General features: G+C 29.9%; 1 protein-coding gene across 6 annotated transcripts in view; it reads right to left on the reverse strand.

The window, feature by feature from the left end:
- The window catches only part of LOC119616014 (homeotic protein antennapedia), a 187,079-nt gene that overhangs the window by 15,927 nt on the left and 155,947 nt on the right, over positions 1 to 15,205 (reverse strand). For 4 of the 6 annotated variants that reach the window (XM_037972132.1, XM_037972134.1, XM_037972133.1 and 1 more), the window contains 3 exons: positions 1,865 to 2,224; positions 922 to 1,806; positions 155 to 193 (listed from right to left, as the gene is read on the reverse strand). In XM_037972132.1, coding sequence (XP_037828060.1) covers positions 155 to 193; positions 922 to 1,518 — 636 coding nt within the window. In that variant the 5' untranslated portion in view covers positions 1,519 to 1,806; positions 1,865 to 2,224. The remainder of the gene's footprint in view (positions 1 to 154; positions 194 to 921; positions 1,807 to 1,864; positions 2,225 to 15,205) is intronic. The other 2 variants (XM_037972136.1, XM_037972137.1) reach the window with 1 other exon arrangement.

Here is a 15,205-nt window from a genome sequence, read left to right on the forward strand (position 1 = left end):
ATAGAATAACTGAAAAATTTCACTACAAAAATTATAAATTTAATACTAAGTAAATAATAGTTCATGATGATAAAGATTAACTAAAACTTATAAAGGGTTATTTACAAATTACAATTATACTGAAGTTGTTTAAGTAAAAACGACTGAATCTTACCTCCGTAACATCGGGTACTCCGACATCATTGTAACCCAACTAAAATAAATAGGACAAAACAAGATCGGGTATTGAATAATATTGATTTTAAACTAAATATTTTCTTTTGAACTTGAAATAATTATTAAAATTAATTAAAAAGTATAACCCGATCATAAACATTGGGCAGTCTTTATCGGAACAAAATAGAATTTTTAATCATAATATTCTTTTTACTAGCTTTTATGTTAAAATAGTACTTTCTTACATAATTATATCATAAGAATAAATTAGATATATTTAGGAAAATAATAATAAATACATATCGTCATCAGAAATGCAAAAAGGGGCAAGAACCAAAAAATTTAAAATCGACTTTTTGAATGAAAATGGTTCACTGCATCAAAATACATGTTGTCGCAAATTTTTAGAACTCTATTGTTAAATACTCCGATTTTATAGACATGAAATTCAAAAGGGGGCAACAACAAATTAGTAATTTCCACAATTTCCACATAATAGACAGTATAGCGGTATAGTCATAATCAAATGTGTTTACTGGTGTTGGGATATAAATCTTAAGAAAATGTCGTTTTTATGGCAATAGTAGTTTTCATTATATTTAGTTTTTGTCTCTCCTGTAAAATTTTTGTGATGTTACGCCCTTTTGCATTTCAGGTGACGATATATTTATGAATTTCTTTGCCAATTTAATTTATAATAATCTTTAATATTATCCTAAATCATCTTGAAACTTAACCTTTAAAACTATAATTGTGTGAACTCACCTGCGCTTGTGTATGTTGCATATGATGCGGCATTGCCATTTGTGGGTTCATTTGATGAGCTCCAACCATTTGATCGACCAGAGGTGGTGAACCACCCTCAGGCACCATACCCAAACCGCCGACAGCTGCCTGCAGTTTACAACTGGCATAAACGACAGGTTGCTGTTGTTGCTGCAGATGTTGATGCGTTGTCACCTGTTGCGTCACTTGCGGATGATGTTGCTGATGGGCATCACTTAATGGTTGTTGCTGTTGAGGTTGAGCTTGTTGTTGCTGTTGTTGTCCGACCATTTGACCACCATTCGCCTGCGATGGCGGCATACCACCCACCTGACTCGAAGGGCTATCGGGTCGTGAGTAGACACCGTGCTGGTCCATACCCTGACCATTGTAGTAGGGCATACGATCGTAAGGCGGGAAACGTGGATAAGGCATATTGCCTTGATGATTTGGTGTCTGATTGTAGTGATGCATTTGTTGGGCATCGAGATCGGTAACACCATTACCCGGATAGTGACCATGGTGCATGTCTGCACCCATATAGGAGTTGGTAAAGTATGAAGTCATACTTTCGCAATTATTTGTACTCATAGTCATCTTGAAGGTTGTTTGTGTGTGTGTGGTTTGAGGGTGTGGGTTGTTGTGTAAGTGCGTTTTTTATAGAACTTAAAATCTAGTGACTCTTTGCTAGAAAGCAAATGACTTTAATATTATATAAGTTTTTCTTAAATTTTTTTATTGTTCCGGGTGGTTGCTTTTTAGAATTTAATCTATTATTTTTTTTTTTGTTTTTTAAAGTTGCTTGAAGCTAAATTTTTTCTATACAACTTATATTTAAAATATAAATTACTAGATTCCTTATTTATATATTTTCTCAGTGTAAACCTGTAAAAGAAATAAACGTTTTTAAAACTATGAATATTTTAATCATTGAAATACTCACCTTAAAATTTAAACACTTAAGTACAAATTTACAATTTAGTGATCTTAGCGTTTAAGAGTTGAGGTATAAAATTATTACGTTTATTTGATGTTCCTTTTTTTGTTTTTCTTATTCTTCTTACGTTTCCTTTAGATTTGATGTTGATTTTTGAGAGAAATTTTCAAAGTATTTGTAATTTTTAATTGTAGAAAAATCCAATAAATTTTAGATGGTGTATAAGGTGCGTATAAGATAAGGATAAATTAGAGATTTAGCAGCAAAAATATATTTCCAAAAATTAGTTGATTTCTTGTGGTAGTTTTGTATTTCAGGCTTTTAGGTGATATTTTATCCAAAAAATTTTGATTTGTGTTTGAAACTCTGTAAAGAATAGAGAATAAAGTAATTTAATAAAAATGAGATATTATTTTTAAACCTAGAATAAACTTTAAATTATATTCGTTCTTTAGCTTAATTGTTCTCTAACTGTAATATTTTTATTACAAAATCGTTATAATGCAATAATTAGTATCATTACAATTACCCCTGGAATTAATTAAATTATGTATAGATTTTTTCTCATATTTATTATCAATTGTTTCATTATTATTTAACAGAATCCTTTGTCATGTTATTTAAATAATGTATGAATATTTTTGTATTGTTGTTATAATCAATGTAACCCCAACTATTTTCCGTTTAAATTGATTTAATTTCCTAGACCTTTGTATTATTAACATAACACTTGACCTCATAAATCATAAAATTCCAAACAATACTTATCCATGTAGGTATGTATGTACGTTGTTCTACAGACTACAACATATGAAAGGAATTTCATACAAATTTTCATACCAAATACGGTTTTGCTTAACCCAGACATAAAGGATAAAGAAGGGATACTACATACCCATTCATGTATGTAACTGGAGAGAAAAAAAATCATTGTTTAACTTTAATTAGAGGTAAATTTAAACAGTTACTATTTATTATAGTTATAGTAAAATTTAGATAAATCTTAATCTTAAGAGTTCCACTAAGAGATTGATCATATTTTAAAAAGTACATAATGTTTCTTTAAAGATTCATATTTAATCACTCAACACTATTTACATATATTTTAAGAAATATTTCTAGAGTGAGAATGATGAAAGATTCTTTAGAAATGTTTACATCCCTTAAAAATGCAAAGTTATATTTACTTTCACTCCTTTTTCAATTTATTTGTTCTGGCTTTCAGAGTAATAACAAGATTGCTAGAGTGAGTGATAAAATAGTGGGAGACAGAGGTAAACATACAGTAAAACTGACAAAACCAAAACTTCCGTTTCAATTATGGTGAAATGCCGTTATGGCAGAACAATGCCGAACCGGAAACAAATATGCGACAACGCCAACAACAATGGCAAATAGAAAAACAAACATGAAAATAATAACAGTAAAATGGCAGCAGGCATTTAAACATTTGAAAACGAGCAAAAAACATTTAAAGTAAAAGGTCTCACCACGAGAACAGACAAGACAGATAGACGGACATATTTAGGTATGGACACACAAAAAGGACAACATACATACATATGAAGGCATTGTGTAATTACATATGGATGTATATTTGTGAGTTTGGGTATAGAATAATAGAAATGTTTATAAACGGATGTTGGCTTAAGTCTGTTAAGTTATCAGCACCCATCTCTCTCTTTAGTGTTGAAGTTTGGCAAGCCAAAGAAAAAATCTTTATTTCACTCACAAACCAAAGAAATATTTTTATTTATGCTATGTACTATGTAGTAACATATTTATCTTTCATTTATATGAAGCTGCTAACATCATATTTAAGCATAAAACTACAAAAGTCACTCATGTTGAAGAATTAAGATAAAAAACTTTCATGTTTTTCAATAGAGACTAACCAGTAAACATTTTATTTACTCAAAACAAGTCAAAAACTCTATTTTTTCATAGAAATAATGATTTTGTATAAAAAGTGAATTTATAAGAAAAATTACGTTTGAAATTCGGCATAAGCAATTACATTATCAATAACAAATTACTTTTTATTTTATACTACATTTAACGTTAAAAAAATGCTTAAGAAAATATGTATTGGGTAGTCAAAATGTGTTTAGTATGTAAAATTCATAGCATATCTTTAGGCAGTCACATACGTATCACTGCCCTCTGGTGTCGAGTGTTGGAAAACGTCAATCATTGTTGTATTGACTAATTAAGCAAAAATGGTTGTAGTCTTTAGTAAGAAATTAGTTGTTGCTACTCGTCAGCAGGTGAGAATTTTGCTCATTTGCTCCGTTCACACAAACACGTATATATATATATAAATATTTTTTTAATTTTTAAGAATGAACATGTAAAACACCCTTGAAACATAGATGGCGTAATATAACATAAAAAATAAATTCTTCTCTCTCTGAGAGAAATTATACAAGAACATAACATACACATGTCTTTGAGTTTCCAGAATGTCAAATCATATATGAAAAAAAATATGACATTTATTGAAACCACATAGAAATATTTTCACAAATTGTCACTCGCTATCACCTCATCTTTCAAGTTGCTATGAGAGAGAGAGAGTAGTTGCTGCGAATTAGCAGATTTTGCTGCGCCTTCACACAAACACGTGTATTTCTTATGGGAGCTAGTCTGCTGCGTATCCCTGGGCCCACTTTAACTTGACGCAGCACATATAAAAAAAATAGTTTTGCTGTGCACCGCTCGGGGAAATTTCTGTGCACAGCAGAATGCTGTGCTGCTCTCTTCTGGAATATATTATTTTTTTTTATAAAAATTGCGCCATTTCTAATTTTTCCAGTCAAAAAAATGATGCACGGCGTCATTTCAAATGCCATTCTTTTCTAGTGGTAGTATATAAAATTGGCAAAATAAATATAAAATTTATAATTTAAGCTAAATTTAAACGTAAAAACGGATCCATGACGATACTACGGAACTGTTCCTCTGGAACACATTATTTGTTATTGGAACAATAAAATCCCAGACAAAACCTTAATAAAATACTATCCTAGCAAATTGTTCTTATTTATAATAAAATAATAAAATAAACTTCTTATTACCAATGTACAGTGTCTCTCATAAGTATTCGAATTTAGGTAAACTATGAAAAGAAACCAAATTTAATAATATATTTTGTGTGCAAAAAAAAAAAAAAATTAATTTGTTATATTGTCTAGACAGTCCGTAAGTTTGATATCACGCTTTTCATACCCACCATCAAAAAAGATGGGGGGTATATTGATTCTGTCATTCCGTTTGTAACACATCGAAATATTGGTCATAGACCCACAAAAGTATATATATTCTGGGTCCTCATTAAATTCTAAGACGATCTAGCCATGTCTGTTCGTCTGTCCGTCCGTCTGTCTGTCTGTCTGTCTGTTGAAAGCACGATAGTGTCCGAATGGAAAGAGCTAGAGGGTTGAAATTTCACATAAGTATTTCTTATAGGTAAGGTTTGTTTGGTATTGGGCAATATGGGCAATATCGGTCCACGTTTTCGGATAGCCCCCATACAAGTGGCCCCTCAAAAAGCAGCTTTAACAGCCATATCTTGTTTAAAAATACAAATATAGCGAAGAAATTCGACATAAGTAAGTTCCTTATGATCCAAAATCACTATGCAAAATTTTATGAGGATCGGTCCATAATTGACCCTACACCCCCTCCCCCCATATAAGATCCCCTTCAGAAAATGACTTTAACGCTCAATACTGGCTTAAAAATACTAGTATATAGATGAAATTCGATATAAGTAAGTTTCATACGAGTCAAAAATCTATCTAAAAAATTTTATAAGGATCGGTCCATGATTGACCCTACCCCGCATATAAGGTCCCCTTCAGAAAATGACGGCAACGCTCATTAATGACTTAAAAATACGAGTGTAGCGTTTCATTCGAGTCAAACGAGGCTTGATGGTGGGTATATAAGATTCGGCATAGCCGAATATAACACTCTTACTTGTTAAAACTTGAAAAATTTACATTTACATTTACTTAAATTAAATTATCTTTTTTAAAAAAGTCCATAAAATTGCCTCACAAAAGTATACGAATTTTTACTGTATTTCATATTTGAGCATATTATACGAAACAAATTTTAGAATAGACTAGTTTTTATGCTTTAAATTGTTTTAAGGGGTTACTATCAACCGAAATGAAGTATTTTTGGCCCATTTGGTCCACAATTTTTGGGGATTTGTACCCTCTTTTTATGTAATACCATTAAAATGGCGATTTTTGGCAATATTTGTAGTATTTTCTCTTTTTTTTCAGAGATAAAACCAAAGTTTGATATTGGGATTTAATAGACCCCTTGGAGTATCTAAAAATAGTATTTTTGTTACAAGAATCTGTATTCAAACGATCCAAGATATATTATTGATATCATTATTCTGTCGCTAATTCAATATATTGGAACTTAAGTCCATTTTCATAATACGGCGTTCAACACACAAACACGTAAATTCTGTTTCGTATAAGAATGTATAGTCGGGCATGGCAGACCATATGATACCCAGTGAGCATGTTAAAAATTTGGATTATTTTTCTAATTATAAAGCATTTTATCTTAATTCCGAAATATTTTAACAATTTGTTACCTAAGTGATTTTCTGAGAGAGGGGTTATATGGAGGCAAAGGTAAATATGGTCCTATCCATATAAATTTTGGTAGAGCGATTTGGGATGACATTGAATGTTGATGAATTCTCACCTTCAAGTCGTTTCTAAGGGGACTTTGTAGGGCTAGGGTTAAATTATTCCCGATCAGTATTATTTAAACCTATATTAAACTATGATTTGCCGATTTTCGTGGGGATTCTGCAACATTTAACATAATTATAAGCTCAAAAGATCCTATCGGGGAGTACGTTTGCATGGAAATAATGGACCGATTTTAACCATTTCTATTAGGCTTTGTCCTTGGAGCAAAAGAAGAGTACGTGCCAACAAATTATCTTGAAAATTGCAACTTGTAGCGTGCGCAAAAGGAAAATTAGTCGTTTACATTTTTTACAGAACGATTTAAAAATTTTAAAAATTAATCAATTAAAAAATTTCAAAAATAGGACATGAAATTAATAATGAAAACCCAGCAAAAAATAATTGAAAGAATGTGGTTTCAAAGTTGTCAAAAATGAACAACATCTTTCAAATAATAAGCTAATGTAAAATTCATAGGTTTTCCACCCGAATTTGAAGCACTTCGAGTTACCAGTGGTTATGAAAATACTACATCTCTTTCTCTTTAGAATTACATTTTTCTCAAACTACATTAAAAATATAGTAAACGTTCATATTTTGTAACTAAATATGAAGCAGTTTTACTGTGTTCCACATATGTCTCCTTACGGGGCAGATTTTGCCGAAATACCACGCCACGAAGTTCGCTGTACATATAAAAAATGAATTTATTTATTTTAGAGTACACAGAGGGAAAAAGAAGTATACACGAGTGATACCAAATTGACTCCAAAATAATTTTTCAATACCATCCGTTGTCAAAGTATACACATACGTACGACAATACTATGTAATGTTAACAACATTGGAACAATTCGTTGTCGAAATCTAAATTTTATACACATCTGTTGTCTAAATGTTAACAAACGTGGTAAGCTCACTATTGGCCACGGATTGTTTGTCAGTAGTGAGCAATGTTGACAACGTTGCGTTGTCAACTTTACATAGTATTGTCGTACGCCTGTATGTACTTTGACAACGGATGTTATTTAAAAATTATAAACTCTTTGGTGTCAATTTGGTACCAGGCGTGTATATATTCTTTTCCCTATGTATATTTAAAACGAAAAGAGGAGGCATTTCTATAACCAGCAGGGACGTTATCAAAATTCTGTTGAAGAATACCAAGAAGAGTGGAACATTTATGTCAGATTGCAATTCAGATCGATCTTAAACTGCTTAAGTTTAGAAATCATTGCAAATCACTTTCGATTCAAAAAAAAAATCCGTGTCAACAACATTTAATACAATTTTATAAATAAAAATCCACCACTTTTTCCAAATATGTTTAGTTATTATATTAATTTCCAAAAAACACACCATATGGGACCGCTCCCATCATCAAAATTGCCAAAGATGCGACGACGTCATAAAAATCGTTTTGTGAAATCACAAACCATAAAATGGCATCGCAAACAAAACTCAGTTTGACCATACTACACATAAGTAAAACAGCAACAAAAAAAAACCGCCTACTATTTTCGATGATGATAAAGATAATATAATGGTGATGGCGGTAAATTCCAATAAAACTACTAAAACAAAAGCAAGGAAATAAAATTATAGCAGAACAAAACTCACAAAAAAATACCCTCCTCAAAAAAGATTTGCCCTACACCGGCAATCAGTTGAAAGTGGAAAAAAACTAAATGTGCGTTCAAGTGTGTAGTTTTGGTTTTATTTTATTCTTCACTTTTTTCTTTTTGTTTCAAGGAAATAAAAATAAAACTTTTAATTTGTTGGAGTGTGTATAAACTAGACTATTTTTAATTATGGGTCTGTTTTTAAGCTCATTTCAGCCTAAGTGGATAAATGGATGTAAATATAATGAAGAAAAGAATACACACTAGAAATAAAAACAAAATTAAAAAGTTTTGTCTAGAAGAAACAATAGAAAAACAAGACTGTCAAAATCAGCTTTAAGTAAAACGGAAGTCACCAAAGAGATTTACCATTTATACACCGTCGTTTCTTTTTGCTCTTATTTTTTATCTTTTGCTAGTACATATTTTTGGGGAACAAAATTTGCTCAAACAATGCATAAATGTTAAATACAATGCCCTCAAAGTTGTTGTGAATAAAACATTAGATTTAACAATAGACGAAACCGTAAAAAAAAACGTAAAAAATATCAGAACAACAGAACAACAATCATGTGATAGTAAAAGCGAAAAAGCGTTGTTGCCCTAGCTGCTGTTGCTGATGGTGGTGATGATGATGGCAATGATGATGACGACGCATCACTGAGTTTCTACGCTTTCAAAGCAACAATACATAAAAGTCGTAAATCAAAATGGTTGATAGCTAAATGTTTAAGAGAAAAAATATAAACACAAGAAAAGCAGCAATAGCAATTGCTGTAGTAAGTATTACCTATCAGATGTTTTGAAAAAATAGAAATAAGCACATAGAAGACACACTACCAAAAACTAAAAGATGAACATGAAGTAAACGATACAAGTTGGTAATCGTTCATTCGACTTCAATCAACATCACAATGTCATTTTTACAACAATACATGTGATAGAAAAAGCAGTGCTGTAATTTAGACAAGGTATTTACATATTTAAATAAATTGTTCAATACAAATATCACAGGTAACTCCTAAAATAATAATCGATATCAATTACTGTTGCCAAGGCATTAGTCTTTGGTGAAAAAATAGGCATCGCTTAGACTCATAAATATTTATAAGTGGTTCAGTGAATTTTGTAAATGTTGAAATTTTTAATAGTTTTAAACAATAATTACATATTACATATTTAATATGCAATAAAAACTAATCATACATTTAACTCCTCCCTAAATGTGGCGCATCTGTTTTTAAACTATGGCTGTATAAACAGTTTAGATTGGCCATAGTAAAAATGACAGAAATAACAAAAAAAAAACTCTTAAGTAAACTATACAAAACACACACTCACTATACATACATATGTATAGAAATGTGTTTCAACGAAAGAGTAAATATGAATGTAAGTAAGTATGTGATTTTAAAAATTTTCTCACCATACACTTCTCCATTATTCACATATCAATGCATGTATGAATGATTGTGTTTTGATATGCATGCATGTGAATGAAGAATGATTGATTGTTTTCAAGAGAGTGAGTAACATTTTTTCCATTTCTTTGTTTTGCTTCAAGTCAATGGTGTTTGTTATCTCTCTTTGCACAATAAATGATTTGTTGTTGTTGCTCTTTTTATGATTTATTTGTTAGATGATGGTGTCTTGAACTAAAAAATAATACAATTAGAAATATTCATAAAATCATCGTATTCCTTTTAAATTCGTTTACACTTTTTTCTTCATTCTTTTTTTAATCAAGGTGTTACTAAATAGTAGAGTGTTAGTTTGTTAGTATGAAGTTTTACTGAGTGTGCTGGCTGAGAGATAAACATTACTTAAGCTTTGAAACTAGATTAGAAGAGTTTAATTTTGAGATTACTGTATTTTGTTTTTCTTCTTCTGAATATGTACATATGTATGTAGGGTATGTTGTATTTCTGCAATGGAGAGAGTGATAAAGAATCAGTATAACGGTATTTCTTTTATATTTTGTGAGTAACATTCATTGTGTAGTCAAAGGGGGCTGGGTCTTAACAACTGGTTGTGGTGTATGTCTTGGCTAAATTAATCATGAAAGTAAAATAATGGCCGACGGTAATAATAATATAGGAATAAAAGGTGTTTAAACGTAAATATAAATTTTTAATTTTGTTTTGCATAACAAAAAAAGTCTTATTAACAACAAACAGTTTAATCAGCAGAACTAATGTAAAGTGTTATTATTCATAATTGGCGGTATACCTACATATCTATGTACATTAGGATGGCCCCGTTTTTATGAAGAAAAATAAGGTATTGAATTTCTCATAAAAGCTTGTTTCATTCTAAAATTTTAGTCCTGGGAATACTATTTGCTGAGCTGGGTCCCGTTTTTATGAAGAAAAATAAGTTATTGAATTTCTCATAAAAGCTTGTTTCATTCTAAAATTTTAGTCCTGGGAATACTATTTGCTGAGCTGGGTCGAAGGATAGAAAGGTTCTTCTTTAAGGGGTTTCAATTTTTTTCATATTTCACGCAAAGAAAAGATATTAAATTTTGATATCATGTGAAAGATCTTTCAGACGCTCTTTTAATGGTTTATCATAATGGCTAGTCAAAAATATTAAAAATTTTATAACTTTTTAGAAAAATTTTACATTTAATTTTCCAATCCTAATATCCTAATATATAATTTGGAACATAGTTAGATCTATACTTGGAGAGTGTTAGAGGAGGGGGCAAAAAGGGGGTAAAATGGGTAAAACACGGGCAAAATTAGTACTTTTGATAGTAAATACTTATTTTGTCTATCCTTAATCAAAGGCATTTTCGATTAAACTACTTAATTTGTTAGACATACATATTAGCAAAGCGCCGTTGCGAAAATTGGCGAAAATGGCGAAAATCTGACAAAATTAGTACTTTTGTGCTTTAAGAACAATTTTTTTCTATTCTAAAGCCAAAATATTATAAACTATGATAGATAGACATAAGTACATATGTATATTTAGAAATCCCAGCCTTAGGAGAAAAATGGGTAAAAAAGGAAATCTGTATTTGCTGCGTAAAGGGACTCAATAAATGCATATTTTCAGAAAATTCAAACTACTTCAATGAATAAATAAAACAAATAAATAAACAAGTAAAAATTTATACATCAGTGATTATGTTACAAATGTTGATAATTTTTTAAATAATAAAGCATTTAAATTAATTTTTACCTTAATTCAGAAATATTTTAACAATTTATTGACAAAAAAAGGATTTTCTAAAAGAGGGTTATATGGGGTAGGTGGTTGATATGGGACTATTTTTATAATTTTTGGTAAAGAGATTTACGTCTAAATTAAAGTTATTTATGTAGAATATCGCCGTAATATTACTGTTTATAAGTGAATTTGAACCATCAAGTCCTTTTATGAAGGGGACTTGATGGGGGATGTGATCAAATGAGGACCGATCATTACGAAAATCAGCAGTGTCATTAAAACTTATATAAAACAAAGTTTTGCCGATTTTTGGTGTGATACAAGAACATTTAACATATTTATGAGCTCAAAAACCATATTTAGGGGTGCGATTTTATGGGGGCTATGCGAAGAAATGATCCGATTTTAACCATTTTCAATAGGATTCGTCCTTGGAAGAGTATGCGCCAAATTTCATCAAATTATCTTGCAAATTGCGACCTGTAGCGTGCGCATAATGTTTTTAATTACACTTAAACGGCTGGAACGATTTTCTTTAAATTTGAAAAATAGTTAGATATATATGTAGTTGTATGGTGTCATAGGCTATATTGTTTTCCAAAATTTGGATAATAAGGGACAAGAAATACTAATTATTGTCTATACCTACTCAAGCAAAAACATTTCTGATTAAGCTCGAAATAGGAGAAAAGGCAAAAAACAGGAAGATTTGTACTTCTATGTTTTAAGTCTGATTTTTTTTTTTTCGTTCTAAAGTTAAAATATTTTGAGTTTTTAGTTTCAGAGATATGTGTATTCGAAAAAAGGGAAAAACAGGAAAAATAAATTCAAACTAAACGGGCAAAAACGGCTAATTATGTGTTCCATGCTACTTTTTTGTACTTTAATTGAAATTTGAGAAATATATATTTTTTATTTATATTTTTCCGTAATCGGTCAAAAAATGAGTTTTTCAAAAATGTTTTTGCAAAACATTATTAAAGAGGGAAAGGTTCCTCTCTGATGTGATTTTCTTAATAAATATTCTACAACATCGATTTCTGAAATGATACAAAATATATTGAACAAAATACAAACATTTTAATAATTCAATGGAGATACCTTCTTTAGGGTAGTATTTTTGGTACTGTGTTGGTACCTTTTATAAATATTGTTCAAATTCAATCTTTTATAACTTTATACGATCACAAAGAAATTGTAAAGAGTTTCTTAATAAGGAGAAACATTTAAAACATTAAGAAGTTAGGGAAAAATTAGCACTTTATGCTTTAAGTCAAGAATTTTTCTATCTCCTAAGTTAAATATGTATATTATAGTTTTACCTAACTAGATAGTATTAGAATTATAATTTCGGAATCTTTTAGCTTTATAAATTGTCCAAAAAAAATTGTTAAGTAATCTCTTAGTAAGGGGTAAAATGAGTATTTTTTTATTTCGTAAATGCTATGTTATTTAACTCAACGAAATTTTTATATTTTTTAATGTTGGAAAATTTCAGAAATTGATTTTTTAGTTAGATTTTTTAGTTTACTCTGACGGGAGAATACTTAAGTGTAATGTTATGAAACCACTTAAAACCCAGGCAACGCCGGTTACAAAAATTTAGTATGTAATAATTTAAATTATTTACATCAAAGAATTCTGTATTCTATTCAAATATTGTCATCACTACAAAAAATTAGAATGAAAATTTCCATTTTCGGCGAGAAAATCAGCAACTTTTATTTTGGGGCCACCGTAATAAAGATACATACATATGCACATTTCTCAAATAATTTAACAATCACATTGAAGTACCACTTCATACTTTGTTTTCGCTTAAAAAGTCCAAGCCTAAAGTTAAATTTTTTAATAAAAATATTATAAATTATTAAGTTTAGAGAAAATCCCCCAAAAAAAAGTTATTGCATGTTTTGGTTTCCTTGCATTATCAAAATAATTACAAGTCTTTCATGCAAACATGCAGCATTATTATGTTGTTAATCTTTATTTTATTATAAACTTTTTTCTGTTTATTTTACAACACAAAACTTAATTGTAAAATTAAATTTAACAAACCCAATAATATCACCAAAAATAGTTGTTGGCAACTAAAATGCGCAACAACTCAAACAAATTTTCACACGCAATCATTGTCCCCCCTCAAGCTTAAGAAAAGATGGACGCAAAAAAAGACAACATGATATATAATTGTCTAAATACAAAAAAAAAAAAAAAACTTCCAGCTAAAAAAATAAAACTGCTTAATGATTAAACATTTCAATTGGTGACCAAAGAAGACACAAAAAATTAAAACACAACATATTGGTTTTTGATAGAACACTTAAAAAGCCATTAACTAGATTCAGCTTTTTGTGTTGACTACATTTTCTTATATTGTAGATAGATTTAATAAAGAAAATTGGCAGGAATCTTGAAAACAGCAAACAGAACAAAAAAAAAAAAAAAAGCACACACACTAAATGATAAACTATAAAAAAATCACATCACATACTTTATCAGTGGGCCAAGTGTGGTTAATTTAGCGGGTTTTCGTTTCAATAAAGTGTTTTTTTTCAACAACCTTAAGTTATGCAAACAATGTTTATATCTTGTTAATGTTGCAGGCTTTTAATATAAACGTTTTTGTTTTTTATTCTTAACATTTGACAACACTCTTATCGCCTTCAATTTCCAATTGTTGCACTTTTATTATCTGTGCAGGCTTCTCTGTTGCATGCCCATGATGCAGTAACTAAGTATGCGTGTTTTTACGCATTTCTGTTCATTTGTTTTTTTGCTTTTGCATTTCTTCCTTAAATGTTGCAAGATTTTTATAAAAAGATCATGATGTTATTTCTACTTATGTTGCTGCAGCTGATTCTTCATCGGGTTTTGTTCTTGTTGCTGCATTTGATGATGACGTATTTATTTAAGATATTTTCTTTTTTGTTTATTTTGCAGTGTTGAAGCAAAAAAAAAAAAAAAAAACTGCAACAGAATTGTTGAGATGTGGACTCTTTAGTGGTGAAATATAAAAAGTCTCACACAAATCAAATTGTGATCGTGCTCAATGGAGTTTTTATTTAAACTTTATTATTGTGGCCGAAGTTGTTGTTGTTGTTGCAAGCAACAGACATTATGCTCTCTGCTGTTGCATTTTGGATGAATCGTGCTCATGTGCCAATCAAAGTGCCATGATGAAGTTACAATTTCTTTAAATGTTCTTGTTCTTTTTTCTATACGTTTTTATGTTGCCCAGTCGTCCCAGGCGCTACAGACGCGAGTGTGGACAAAACAGACAGCAAACACAATAACACATCAGTTGAAGAAATCTGTGTTGTTGTTGGTTTTGCGGTTTGTATCTGTAAATAAGCAACCTGGTTGATTGTTCCTCTTTTTAATGCAATCGATCGATCGATCGTATGTACGATTTTGATCGTATGCTTGATGTATGTTTTAATAAAATGAATTATATGAAAATTAAATTTATTAAAACATCTTTTAAAAGAAGGACATTTTACATTATCGTCTTTAAATGTTGTGCTTGTTTTATTAGTATTTGAATAGATTTTTTCTTCGGAAAAACCTCTTGCAGCATTTTCAGAATTATAAGAGTTTATAACTTTCAATAGTTGTAAATTTTATGATTTCCCTTATACATTGTACAAAAATTGGACGGGAATTCGCAAAAAATAAAGACATTTACGCAGCAAGGGAATTAAAAGTTTTACTACAAATAGTCTTTCAACTTGTACCTATTCCAAGATTTACACTTATGACCTTATAATCAAAGGTTTGTAAATAATTCATACAAAATTTGTTCCAGAAACCTTTAATATTTT

Source organism: Lucilia sericata, unplaced genomic scaffold (genome assembly GCF_015586225.1).
Source record: "Lucilia sericata isolate MDLA Ls3-8-SP2 unplaced genomic scaffold, ASM1558622v1 Contig000052F_arrow, whole genome shotgun sequence".
Classification (NCBI taxonomy): domain Eukaryota; kingdom Metazoa; phylum Arthropoda; class Insecta; order Diptera; family Calliphoridae; genus Lucilia; species Lucilia sericata.